We start from the raw sequence: 13,063 nt of genomic DNA on the forward strand, positions 1-13,063 counted from the left end.
GTTAATTTGCTCCAAAAAAACCAGACAAAAGTAAAGAATGGTACCTTTTCTTTCTTTGAGCTGATGGTAAATTTGTCATCAACTCTAAACCAGAATTTTACCTTGGGACAGATATCTGGATCTCGGGGGTAGAAAAAGATGTGCTTAGAAGTAAGAACACAGGAAAGCTAAAGAGACAGTGACTATCTGAGTCTGCAAACAGCCAGAAATGCTTTCTTGTGTTGCTTTGTGCATTGTTTTTTCACATACACAGCTTTGGAAGGAAGGGCCCACATTAATAAAGAAATTATAGTGATCTTTTAAGACCATCTTTATTTACTCTGTTTACTAAGCCCAAGGGTAGGTCAGGACCACCAGCAATTAAAAAAAACTGAAAAAACCAAATCAGAAGAAAGCCCCTCAGGACAGTGAGCATAATGGTCACTACTAAGGTAGAAATTGTAAAAATTACTGGATAGTATACATTACTAATATATTAATATTATATATATTGCAAATATAATAGCATATATTACTAATATAATTAGTATTATATTACTACTAAATTATACTATAATATATATTACAATTATATATAATTAATATAATTATATATAATTATGCTGCCAAAATATAGAAAAATTCATCATAGAGAATGAGCTGCATAAAAGTAACACCTTATTCTTCTACTTAAACAAAAATATACTGCTTCATAGACTGACATGCCTTTTACCTTTCATTTGTCCTCTATTGTCTTGTTATTTAAGGCTTCAATAGATTTTGGCTTTGTTGTTGGGAAGTATTTAATTAAACAACTAAGAATGAGCAAGAAAGATTGTTCCATACAATAATGCCACACATCTTAGTGAGCCACAGATTGTTAGGATTTTAATTTTAAAGGTTTATCCAGTTTAAGCCTTAAAAGTGGTAACAGTTTTGCTATATATTAATTATTTACACATGCTGTAATAAAATTATCAGGATACTACTGAATATTTTGAGCGCTATGAAAGCTCATTCTTTTAATTTGCACTGGATTAAAATCTGGTGCATTTCTGGATTTTCTCAATATTTTTAAGACTGTATTAGCAGCAAGGGGTACTTTTGTGAAGATTTAAACACTAGCCTCCTTGGCTGGGACAGCTGAATTTCACTATTAGAGACTGATAAATTCTTCAGCACATTTTCGATCATGTAAGGATCACACTTGGAGCACGGTACTAATAATACCAAGGTCACAGGCTCGATCCCTGTGTGGGCCATTCTCTGAAATATTGGAATGTTCTGAATATTACATATATATATTCAGAATATTCTGGTGATGCTGTGAACTCTGCTTATGCAGAGCACACCGGACGCACCACTTTGGAATGGCCGCCTATGAAACAAGAATGAGTCAAAATAATTCAAGCCAACGGGCAATACAGAAGCTTGTGAAAAATCACAATATCCCATTTTACATTCTCCTAAGGAGCGCGGTGGGAAGGGCAGGGACACAGGCGGGCCGGCCCAGGGCGGACAGAGCCGCGGGGCTGCGTTCGTTCCCTGCGCTCGCCGCGGGCTGCGGGACGGGGCCCGGGGCCCGGGGTCCGCAGCGGTCCCAGCGTGGCCCGGCCCGGCCGGAGGCTGCGGGACGCCCCCGCTGCGGCCCCCCCGCCGCCTCCGCGGCCACGGGCCCCGCGCCCTCCCCTTCCTCCCCCCGCCCCGCAGGGACCTTTTAAGAGGAGGGGGCAGAGGCTGGAGGGCTTGGCCGGGGGACGGGGCTGCTCCTGCGAGAGCTCTGGGATTGAATCGGACGGCCAAAACCGAAAACTATCAGGGAGGAGGAAGAAAAAAATAGGGGGGAGCAAAAGACGTCCGAGAAAAAAAAGAAAGAAAGAAAAGAAATAAATAAAACAGGAGGTGTGGAAGCACGGAAAGGTGGGGGGACAAAACAAGAACCGCAGGGGGACTCGGTCCGCAGGCTGCGCGCAGCGCGGGGATGGTGCGCCCCGGCGGGCTGTGCCGCCCGCTGCTGCTGCTGCTGCTGCTGCAGGGCTCCCTCCTCCTGCTGGCCACAGCCTCGCACGCCCGCGCCGCCGCCTGCCCGCTCCGCAGAAAGGTAAGCGCCGCCCGCGGTGCCCTCCTGCCTCGGGGTGCCCTCCTGCCCGGCGGCGCTGCCGTCCGCCCGGCCCCGGCCCCGGCCCGCCGCGGCAGCGCGGGGAACGCGGGTCTGCTTCCCTCGGGCTGCGGGCTGCGGTGACGGGACGGGGCGGCGTGCGGGGCCCCCGGCCGCGGCTGAGCCCCCTCTGCCAGGCGGGCGCGGTGCGCCCAGCTCGGGCAGCAGGCGCTCGGCCGCGGCTCCGCGGCTTGGCGGGACTGCCGGACAGGGTGCTGGGAGCGAGCATGGGGGAGGAGGAGCCGGGGGTGAGCCCCAGCAGGATCTTTAGCCTGCAGCGAGTAGGGCGAGCTGCGCTGCTCGCCAGAAGACAGACTGGCCGAGAGTGACTTGCTAACACCATCCCGCGCAGGGTTACCGTCTAGTCCCGCTTCAGAACGCCGAGCGTGCTGGAACAGGTTCGGACCAGCAAATGGCCATTTAGCGTGAAAACGCGGTCACACGTTATGTTAGGTTTTGCTTATCTCCTAAAGTTCGCAGCTTGACTGCAGTAGCCAGGAGCAGCATGTGCTCCAGTGGGTAGTTAGCACAGCAGAGGATCCCTGCTGCAAGTTAGGGCTGATGTTACAGCTGCTGTGAAGCTGGTGCAGGTGATGTCTGTCATTTCCATGAAAGATCAGAAAAAAATCATTCTTATTGAAACTTGAAGCTTCTGATACAAAATTACCAAAAATCTTGTAGGAAAAGCCTTCTTGAATTTAATTTGTGTTAACAGGCCATCTGTGCTGTCTGTTGGCATCTCCTTGGACCTGATGTGATTGTGGGATATGTGTATGGCCACTTCACCTTCCCTCCCAGGCAGCTGTTAAGGAAACTGGAAGCCCTTAAAAGTAGGTGCAGACCTGCTGCTGTGCTGGGGAGGTGCCAAGGCCACAGCAGGCTCACTGCAGGGTAGGCGTGACAAAGTTCTGCAACTGAAGAAGGTCTGCTCTGTGACTTTACTCCCCTCTGTCACCTAGTCCTGCACTTACATGCAGTCCTTGTTCTTGGGGGGTTTTTCTGCCTCTGTGGGCATGCTGGTTCCCCAGGATGTCTTCTCCTAGGATTTAGGGCATTATGGAATCAGCCGTATGCCAAGCAACGTGTGCTTCGCTGGAGGTGTCTGCCTGAGCTTGAGTTAAACAGAGCCTGGCCCTACCTTGTGGGATGGTGTCTTTCCAATTTACTTGGAACCAGTTTGTCAACTGGATTTGTAGGTGGCCAGCTGTGACGCTGCCATAAAGCCAGGTCAGCCCTTTGGAGTGGTACCCCCTTCTCCCTGAGGGCATGAGGTGTAAAAGATGTGGGCCAGTATTAAACTACTGCAAGGAGCTAGTGAGAGCAAGTACAAAGAGGACAGCTCCTGAGCAGAAGTCATACTTGTGGAAATGGATAACTTCACAGATTGGTGGGACATGCAGGAAGTTTTTTTCAGAAACAATTGACTGGACTTCTTCCAGTTGCGAGCAAGACTGGAGGTGAAATGTGTTAATGGTAGGTAATTATCTGCTGATTACGCTGTCATTAAAATGTGAGAGCACCTGTAGTTCTGGAATAGGCAGGCCGTTTCCGAGGGTCATTTAGGACAGTGGTAATAACCACACTATCTAGGAATGGCAGTGTCTGCCTTATTTACAAAACTGTTGAGTTTATCCTTATGAATATTTATATGAACTCCTTAGGGAAAATATACTGTCTTGTTACTGCATCACCACGGATGGGTTTTTAATTTACTTTAGCTCTTTATAGGATTCCTTTTCCCACCTCTCTTGGACAGGTCTAACTTTGTTATTTTTGTTAGGTTGCCTCAATCTCTGCCATAAGAGGAGTATGTGCGTTGTTGCCTGAAAAACTTCTATTTTAAGAAACCAACCTACAATATTTCAGAAGGCTTTCTCATCATTACTCAAAATTACAGTTAGAGCTACAAACCTAATCATCCTCCCCCCCCCTCAAAAAAAAAAAATTGAAAGAAAGACATTGAAAACAATTAATTTAAAATAAAGTATGCTGGAATCTTTTTGGGTTGTATCCAGATACTAAGTAATGTGCTCTGGTACTGCTTTATTTTTGCTTAGCATTGGAGTGTATTGGAAAAATCAAAGCCAGAAATCAGAGATTAATTGTGGAATACTTGTAGTTGTAGTTGGTTAGCATTTTATGATGTGTTGTTCCTGACAGAGGGCCAATTAATTTATATGGCTGCTTTTCCCCATGTATGCCCTTCAGCAGAGCAAGTAATATGTCTGTTTTTAACCTGTGGCTTTTTAGTTAAAAACTTTATTTTTCATTCCTGGGACTTTGGATGTGTTCTATTAGTAGCTGTACCCAGTGCAGTGTTTATTCCTCAAGTGAGTTCTACTTTCAGTGTTAAGCTGAGTTTGAGAGTGTCAGTAATGCAGGTGGGCAAAAGCTCAATATGAGTACTATTAAAAATGCGCTAACATTTTTGTGTGCATTACCATAGTTGCATAGGCATGTAATGTGGTGAGTAAAATCTTTGCCCCAGTTAGGGATAAAGAAACATGACGAGATAGGATGCCAGGATAGATAAGAGAGAGGGAGAAAGCCATAATAGGTAGGGTTACAGGGCTGCCTGCCTGGATGAAATATTGCATGCCATGTGCTTTGACTTCTGAAGCTAGCACAAGAACACTGTAGATTGAGAAACAGGCCAGTTCCGGACTGAGGTTTGGAAGGTGTGGTTGTGAAGTCATGTGGTGAATATTAGAGGTCCTGAAAGACAGTGAGTGAAGCCACAGAGGGCACCAACCTGCACAGAGAGGTATACACTTTGTGCTTTGAAATGCATCGTCTACATAGATGAGATAGAAGATGTAGAAGGAAGCAGGCCAAGTGTAGGTTGTCCATGTCTGGTGTTCTCATCCAATTCTTCAGTCTCTAGACTGTTTTCCTTTCCCTCTGAGTCTTCATTCCCTGCATAGACAGCCCTCTGTCTATGCTTTTCTGTTTAGTATTTTATACTCTCATGCTTTTCTAGATGTTTGGAGGGCTGTCACCAGATCAATTCTTTGTTCCTCCTGATGTTTTTCTGGATTGTTTTCTGGATATTTGCCATTTTTGCTCTTGTTAGTATATAATTCAGCCCAATTTGAGATAGTTTCTGTGAGGGGAGAAAAAAAAAGACACTTTCTCTGATTTTCTTTGGCATTTCTCTTCCAGAAGAATCATTGCTGCCTTGCTTGAAGTGATGTGTGGTATCTGACAAATGCAGTAGTATTTGTGTATTTTAAGACTACAGGTTGCATCCTATAATGCATCTCTAAATAGTGCTGGAAAAGCAAGGTGTTGGTGCTAGTTAAAATGAATAAAACCTGAGGCTTGGGGTTTTTTAATTAAAAAGAAATAACCTCAGCTCCCAAGGAACTACCCATGCATTTGCAGAATTTTTGTAGTGACTGACACTGTTGTCCTGTCATGTTGGGGAAGTGTTGTCTGTCCCTGTGTGTCCCCATTGCACCCCAGTGGACAGTGGAGTTCATCCCCTGTGCAGCCTTGGTTGGGAAGGAGGCTTTCCAAGTCTTGTGGTAGGGAGTGGATCCACAAGTCCCAGTGTGTTCTCTGTGACTGTGTGAGCTTTTTGACCTGGGGAGGTAAGGCAGAGGAGAAGGCACCATGCTGTATTGCTGAGCATTCAGAAATATCTTGATCTGATGATTTCTTGGACCTTTGTGTGGCAGCAAGTTGGGAGACCTGTGCTCTCTTGTGAGACTGCCGCTCTTTCCCCTTGCTCAGAGTTTTTCCTGTGATGAGTAATGCATTGACTACCACCTGTAAATTGCAGAGTGGAGACAGAAATGTGTATCTAAGCATCTTGAACTACTCAAGAACCTTTTTGTTGTTACGCTGCTGAAACTGAAATTCCTCAAGCTGCACAGCCCAGCTGCCATAAGCCTCCAGGACAACAGTTTGACTGTAATTTGTTTGTTTTAAAGCAACTCCTTTTGTTGCTTTAAACAGCTGTGTAAAAGGATCTTACTGCAAATGAAAATTGGGCTGTAGCACTTTTGTCTCCTGCACGCTGTCAGGGAGGCGAGGTGCTGCGGTGATGGTGTATGGTGTGATGCTGAGCAAGCCTGGGCACTGCTCCTGTGCTATTTCATGGCTACCTAGAGCACTGTTCAACAGCTTCCCTTTTGTGGTGCTGGGGTGAGATGATATCCTTGCTTTTCCCTCTCTGAAGCTGCATTGAGACATGCAAGATCTCCACGAGGTCTGCAGGGAGGAGTGCCTGAAGGTACCGCAGGGGAAGAAGACAGGTCTGCTCAGGCACACCGAGGGCTTTGCCCCTTGCCCACTCGCACAGAGCAGTAACAGGGGGCTGTTTGCAGGGGTCTGGCACCGAGGCAGAGCACTGCTGGGATCCCAGTCTCCACTTTGGAAGGAAAAGGAGATGCCAAAGGAGTGTGAGAGGCACTACCATGTCTGGAGCAGCTGCAGTGCCACCTTGAGAGGGAGAGTGAGCTTTGGGAGCTCCCAATGTACCATCACTTGGTGATGACAACAACTGCTGGTGCCCAGAAACTGATTCTGCAGGGTCCAGGGAGCTTCCCATCATTGATGGGACACTGAGGTTTTCTGTACTCTTATGCTGGCTCCAAGCTTTCTGTGGAGATCTGAGTGGTGCTTAGGGTGATGTCTCAAGTTCATGACTACTCGTTTTGACATGCAAGTGCCAGCAAGAGTGCTCAGCTGCTTTGCTTTGTAATGTCAGGGTCTCGAGAACTGTGTGAAAATTTTTGCTGTGTCTCAACCTGCTCTCCTTTTGCCTGTGCTACAGGCAAGTTTAAAGGAAAACTTCATGTACTCTGTGCCTGACGGCCTGTTTTATTTCTTCAGAGGTATGACTGGTACCAGGCAGTATTACCCTGCTTTCAGTATCCAATTATGAAAGTTGTGGGGATAAGCAAAGAAAAAAAAAGAGTATAATGCCAAAAGCCTTTCTAGCTGGGCTGTGTGCAGTAGTCCAGAGCAGTGCTAATGATTGTGTTAAAGTCTGGTTCCAGTTATCTGGGCTTGAGCCTTCTTGCTGGATTTATTGAGGAGCTGAAAAGCTGGCTGGTGACCGCTTGTTCTGTACGATTCCTTGCAGTTGTGGCTGGTTTTGTGCACTCCCACCTACAAGATCAGGCCTGTGTGAAGACAAGAAGTACTGACCGCCTAACCTCATGCCTGTCCCAGGTGCCTCCTCTGTCTTTATACTTGCAGTAGATGGGAAGCAGCACTTCTGGTCCTTCCTCCTTGCTGCCTGACCACTACTTCCAGTTCATTTCTCACCAGTGGCATGTCCTTTCATTTTCCCCTTCTGACAACATTTGGGGAGAATCCTCTCTCATTTCCTCTTTTGTTTTACTTTGCATATTCATTCTTCTGTATTCTTCCCTGGTCCATGTTAGATTTTTATTTACCTGTTGTGCTGTATCTTTGGTACCCCCTGGGGCTCTTTCTATTTCTTAACCCTTCTTCCTATGGTCTTGAGGAGAGTTTTTGTGCTCTGTAATTCAGGTGTACATTCCAGGACTGTAGGATTTGGAGTTGAAGGATGGGGTTGCCAGGATCTGAAGTATCCTTCAGACTCTTGATATGCTGCAGAACAGTCTGAAAAGCCCTTTGGAATATATTTGGTTTGTACAATGTTCTTGGGCATATGGTGCAGTTCTTGGGGCTCTCCCATGCAGCTCCAGGAGTTGGACTTCAATGATCCCTGTGTGTCCCTTTCAGCTCAGGATATTCTATATTCCATAGTCCATGCAGGTGAAGAGGACTGGTGGTAGCACTTTGCTGAAGTGCTGCCGGATCTGTGGCGTGGTTCTGATGTACGGAGCTGCTGGAGAAGGTTGTCTGGGATGGGCCATTACAGAGCAGTCTTTAAGATTAACCTTCCTGACCCTGAGTCTTTAGTGTCAGAAGTTTATAGGCAATGTGCTTCCAGTAAATTCCTGTAAGCAGCGTGTTCTGCTTTTGGCAGTCAGGCAGGCTTCTTAGGTCAGCACACATGCACAGTTAGCCCCAGTGCTGAGGTTAGAGTTATCTGCTGGCTCAGGACTGACCAGATGTTTGAGTGCATCTGGAAGCCTGTTCTCTTACTTAGACATGCAAAGGCTACCTCTTCCTGTCTGTGCAGACAGACACCACTTGTATCCATTGTTCCAGTGAGTACTGTGGCACCAGTGATGAAGGGTGTGCCTGCTGCTGGTGCAAAGCGCATTGGAAGGATTCAAATTCAAGCAGGATCCATGTTGTCCCATCTGCTCTTCTGTCCCGTGGGAACACCACAACCCTGTATTGAGGTATCTCAGGTGATGCTGTGAGGTGTATTTTCCAGCAGAACAAATTTAAATCTGACTCTGACTTCCTGATGGCTTTGAGTTTTAAAAGGTTTTAAAAGCTAATTTTAAAAAAGATGGGGTTTTTTTATCCCTCTGTGTTTACAAGTGGGAAATCATGGGCTGAGTTTGGCCTGCAGAATTTTTTTTTAATTTATTTTCCAAGGTATTTCATGCTCTTCTCTGCTACTGAAGAAAGAGTACTGGGCCGTGAGGGGTCTTTACTGGGTGTCTGTCTGCCATGAGCAAAATTTTATTTCTGCCTGTTCCAGCAGGTCTGCCTGCCAGCTGTGTTTTGTGTTACTCATTTTCTTGGTGTCTTGCTGTTGTGTTATAATCCCAGCTGTCAACCAAGCACCACACTCATTAAATTCCCATTCCATGCAAGAGAGGTTGCAGGAGAGTGCTGGAAGGGTGAATTGTTGGGTTCAGATAATGCCAACCTAATAGCTAAAGCAAAAGTCATGCACACAAGCAAAGCAAAACAAGACATTCATGCACCACTTCCCTGGGCAGGCAGGTTGTCAAACCATGACACAGGTGTTCAGCCATCCCCAGGAAAGCAGGCTCCATCACACATAGCAGTGACTTGAGAAGACAAACCCCATCATTCTGAATGTCCTTTCTCCTCTTCCCCCACCTCCCTGGCTTTTTGTACTGAGTGTGATGCCATATGGTACGGAATATTGCTTTGGTCAGTTAGGGTCAGCTGTCCTGGCTATATCCCCTCCCAATATCTTGTGCACTCTCAGCATGCATGCTCGCAGTCATATGACAGGGAGAAAAGGCCTTGGCTATGTGCAAGCACTGCTCAGCACTAACAAAAACATCTCTATAATATCAGCACTGTTTTCAGCACAAATCCAAAACTCAGCCCCATACCAGCCACTGTGAAGAAAATGAACTCCACCCCAACCAAAACCAGCACAGTCAAATGGGAAGTTCACCATGATGCTTCTGACTAAGCATCACAGCAGTTTGTTTGATGAAAGGTGCCTTGCTGTGCTGAAGTGAGAGGTGAAAGTGATAGAAATCCTGCTATCCTGCTTTGCTACAGCAAGTGGTGCCAATTTTTGACTTGATGAAAGGCACAAGTTGGGTAAGTGTTGTGCCTGAATCATGGTGTGCTAGGGCTGTGCTCTGCTGCTGCTTTTGGTAGATACCCAGATGATGTATCAGGTGATCTACTGATGAGAAGATGCAGTGTTACCCTTCAGGAAGAGAAAGCCCAGGCCAATATTCTTATGTTTTTATTTCATGAAAATGGAATTTTTACCTCAGGACCTGAGAAAAACAATGGTCAAAGAGGACTTTATGTGAGCAAAGTCACTTTAGGAAAAGTCCATGGTGGTCAGCTGCTGAGCCAGGTGACCTGCTGGCTTGTCACCATGTTTTCCTTAAGCCCTATGCTGCAATGGCCTGGCGTAAACCTGTGTACTTACTCAGCTGTGTCTCCCTCTCTCCCAGCAAAATGAGCTGAACTCCTTCCTGTGGACAATCAAGAGAGATCCCCCATCTTATTTCTTTGGCACCATCCATGTCCCATACACACGTGTCTGGGATTTTATCCCAGAGAACTCCAAGAAAGCCTTCCAGCAGAGCCACATTGTGTACTTTGAGCTGGATCTTACTGACCCCTACACCATCTCAGCTCTCACCAGCTGCCAACTCCTGCCACAGGGGAAGAACCTCCAAGATGTGCTGCCCCGAGACCTCTACCGCCGGCTGAAACGGCACCTGGAGTATGTCAAGCTCATGATGCCATCCTGGATGACCCCAGACCAACGGGGCAAAGGGCTGTATGCAGACTACCTCTTCAATGCCATTGCTGGCAACTGGGAGCAGAAGAGGCCAGTGTGGGTGATGCTGATGGTGAACTCCCTGACAGAGGTAGACATCAAGTCACGAGGCGTGCCTGTCCTGGATCTGTTCCTGGCCCAGGAAGCAGAGCGGCTGAGGAAGCAAACGGGTGCTGTGGAGAAAGTAGAAGAGCAGTGCCACCCGCTCAATGGGCTGAACTTCTCCCAGGTGAGGTGGAGTGGTGTGCAGGGTGCCAGGCTAGCTCCTGAGCTGGATATCGCAGCAGAAACAGCATGGGCTGGGGTGCGGGGCAAGTGCTTTCTACCCAGAGACTTGTGTCTGCTCCCTGCAGCCCGTGCCTTTGCCTGCGTCCTCAGGAGGATCAGGCCAGAGCTGAATTCATCCCGGCCTGGCCTACTCTCTTCCTTGGGCTACCTGCTCTCTTCCTTGCCATGCTCTACCCTCAGAGACACTGGACCTTAGGATGTGTGCTCTCTAACTCTGACTGGGCTCACCTGCAGGAGCTCAGGACAGGCTGGGGCTCAGTCTCCAAACCTGTTTTTGTAATAGCAAGTTTAAAACAAAGAAGTGATTACTTGGGGAAAGCAGTGGTGTGCTGTGAGTAGTGCTGAGAAGTAATTGCTGGTTGGAAAGCATCACAGTGAATATTTTGATGCCCTCAGAAATAGGGTCCCATCATTTGCAATGAGAAAAATATTTTTTGTTTTTTGGGATTTTTTTCCTTTCCTTTGTTACCAGGTGAGGGTCAGCACAGCACAGACTAGTACAGGCCCTGGTGCAAATGCCTTTGTGTTTGCAAACCTGTTGGAGTTCAGCACTGCTGTTCATGCAGCAGAATGACCTCTGTGTTGTCCATGTGTTGGATGAGGTGCTCCTCTCTGAACCAAATACGCCAAGCAGTGGTGTCTGTTGTTGTCTCTGCCCAATAGGATCACAGGCATAACATTGCTCTCTGATGTGGGGTACCTTTGCTGCAGGGTGGTGCTAGTTTGGGGAGTTGAGTGGCATTTGCTTAGGAATAATCAAGATTTGCATTTTGCAATATGCCCTAGTAGCACAAGATGGGAGGACCTTTAGGGCTGGGTAGTTTGATGCCTGACCCTCCTCCCCTGCATCCTGAAGCCTGTGCTGTCACTGTTGGACGGTTTGGAAGGAAAAGAGCAGAAGGCGAGTGCAGCACAGCAAGGGCAGGGGCAGCAGCCCAGGACAAATGTCTGAAGAGCTGCTACCCCAGACAGTGTTGGTGTGGGGACTATGGTGCACAACAGCCCAGGCTGTTGACTTGAGAAGTCCTTAACTGCAGGAAAGCCTTCTCCACTTTTCCATTGTCTGGAGCGAGGCAACCTCATTTGCATTTCGTCTTTTGCTTATCACAGTGCTTTGAATCCTTATGCTGTTGCTGTTTCCTTCCAGCTAACCTGGGAATAGGCTGGAAGAAGTAGTCCCTCCTTTTCCAGCTCTTACCTGGCTGAGGATTTATAAGCATTATTGTCCATGTTTTCCAAAAGAAAACATGGACAATAATGCTTATAAATCCTCAGCCAGGTAAGAGCTTTGCCTTACTGGCAATTGCTGGCATTGCCTCTATAGTTTATCATGATAGAAGTTGAGGCGAGGGCATTTTTATCCACTGCCTTGTAAGAAAGTAGTAGGGAGACTGAGATATATTGACTGCAAATGATATCCCTGCTAAACTCATGTAAATATTGACTCTTAGTCCTTCACAGCTTTCTTCAAAGAGCAGGTGGTTTTGTGTTGTTTAGCAGATGGGATAAATACCAAGTGATCCAAGAAGCTGCATGGCTGAGCGACACAACAACATCCAGAATTGCCCAGCCTTCTGAGAAGGCCAGAGAGACAAGATTTGCAGGAGAATCTAGCCTCTGGTTGGGAAAATCATACCCCTTGGTTGCCCCATGGTGAGTGGAGGTGTGCATTTGCATCATGAAGGCTGCACCTCCTTCCCTCCCTGCTCACTTCCCAGGGAAGGAGCACACTATCCCTTGAGGGAGCAGGTCTGGAGCAGCTACTGCACTGCAAATTCATACCTCCACTGCTGCCCACTACTAGATTTCCAATACAGGCAGCTCAAGGAAAAGGAAAACCAGAGGCAGATGATTGTTGAAATTGCTTCTAAGCCAATTTCATGGCTGTTTCAGAAACTGACTTGTGAACTTTCATGGTTGGCAATTGTGTAAGTCCTTGATTTCAGAGCTTTCTTGTCAGTTTGTTCAGACAGTAGAGTTAATTATGTGTTTAATAGAAACCAAGCAAAGAGTTTGAAGTAGGCTCTTTGGAAAATACTTTCTTTAGTGTGCTGCTGTTTGGAAAACCCCAGTATTGCGCCACTTCTGTGCAAACACACAGACGTAACTTAGAAATTTCTGTTGGGGAAAGTGGAACAAAGCCCATAAGGAATAGTCAAACACGTACAAGAAATACAGAATCACAGAATGGTCTAACTTGCAAGGGACCTCAAAGATCACTTAGTTCCATCCCCTCCACCATGGGCAGGGACATCCTTCACTAATACCAGGTTGCTCAGAGCCCCCTCCAACTTGGTCTCAAACACTTCCAGGGATGGGGCATCCCCGGCTTCTCTGGGCAATCTGTGCCAGTGCCTTACTAGTCCCACAGTAAAGAATTTCTTCCTAATATCTAATCTGAACCCACTCTCTTTCACTCTGAAGCCATTCCCCCTTGTCCCTTGTAAAAAATCTTGTAGGCTTCTTTCCCATACTGGAAGGTGCATTATAGGTCACTCCAGAGCCTTCCCATT

General features: G+C 46.9%; 1 protein-coding gene across 1 annotated transcript in view; it reads left to right on the forward strand.

The window, feature by feature from the left end:
• The first annotated feature begins 1,960 nt into the window (after positions 1–1,960).
• LOC135460121 (metalloprotease TIKI1-like) overlaps positions 1,961–13,063 on the forward strand; it is an 82,841-nt gene continuing 71,738 nt past the window's right edge. Inside the window, exon 1 of the mRNA XM_064736791.1 lies at positions 1,961–2,080. Within this exon, the coding sequence (XP_064592861.1) occupies positions 1,961–2,080 (120 nt within the window). The remainder of the gene's footprint in view (positions 2,081–13,063) is intronic.

The sequence above is a fragment of the Zonotrichia leucophrys genome, chromosome Z, assembly GCF_028769735.1.
Source record: "Zonotrichia leucophrys gambelii isolate GWCS_2022_RI chromosome Z, RI_Zleu_2.0, whole genome shotgun sequence".
In the NCBI taxonomy this organism is placed as follows: Eukaryota; Metazoa; Chordata; class Aves; order Passeriformes; family Passerellidae; genus Zonotrichia; species Zonotrichia leucophrys.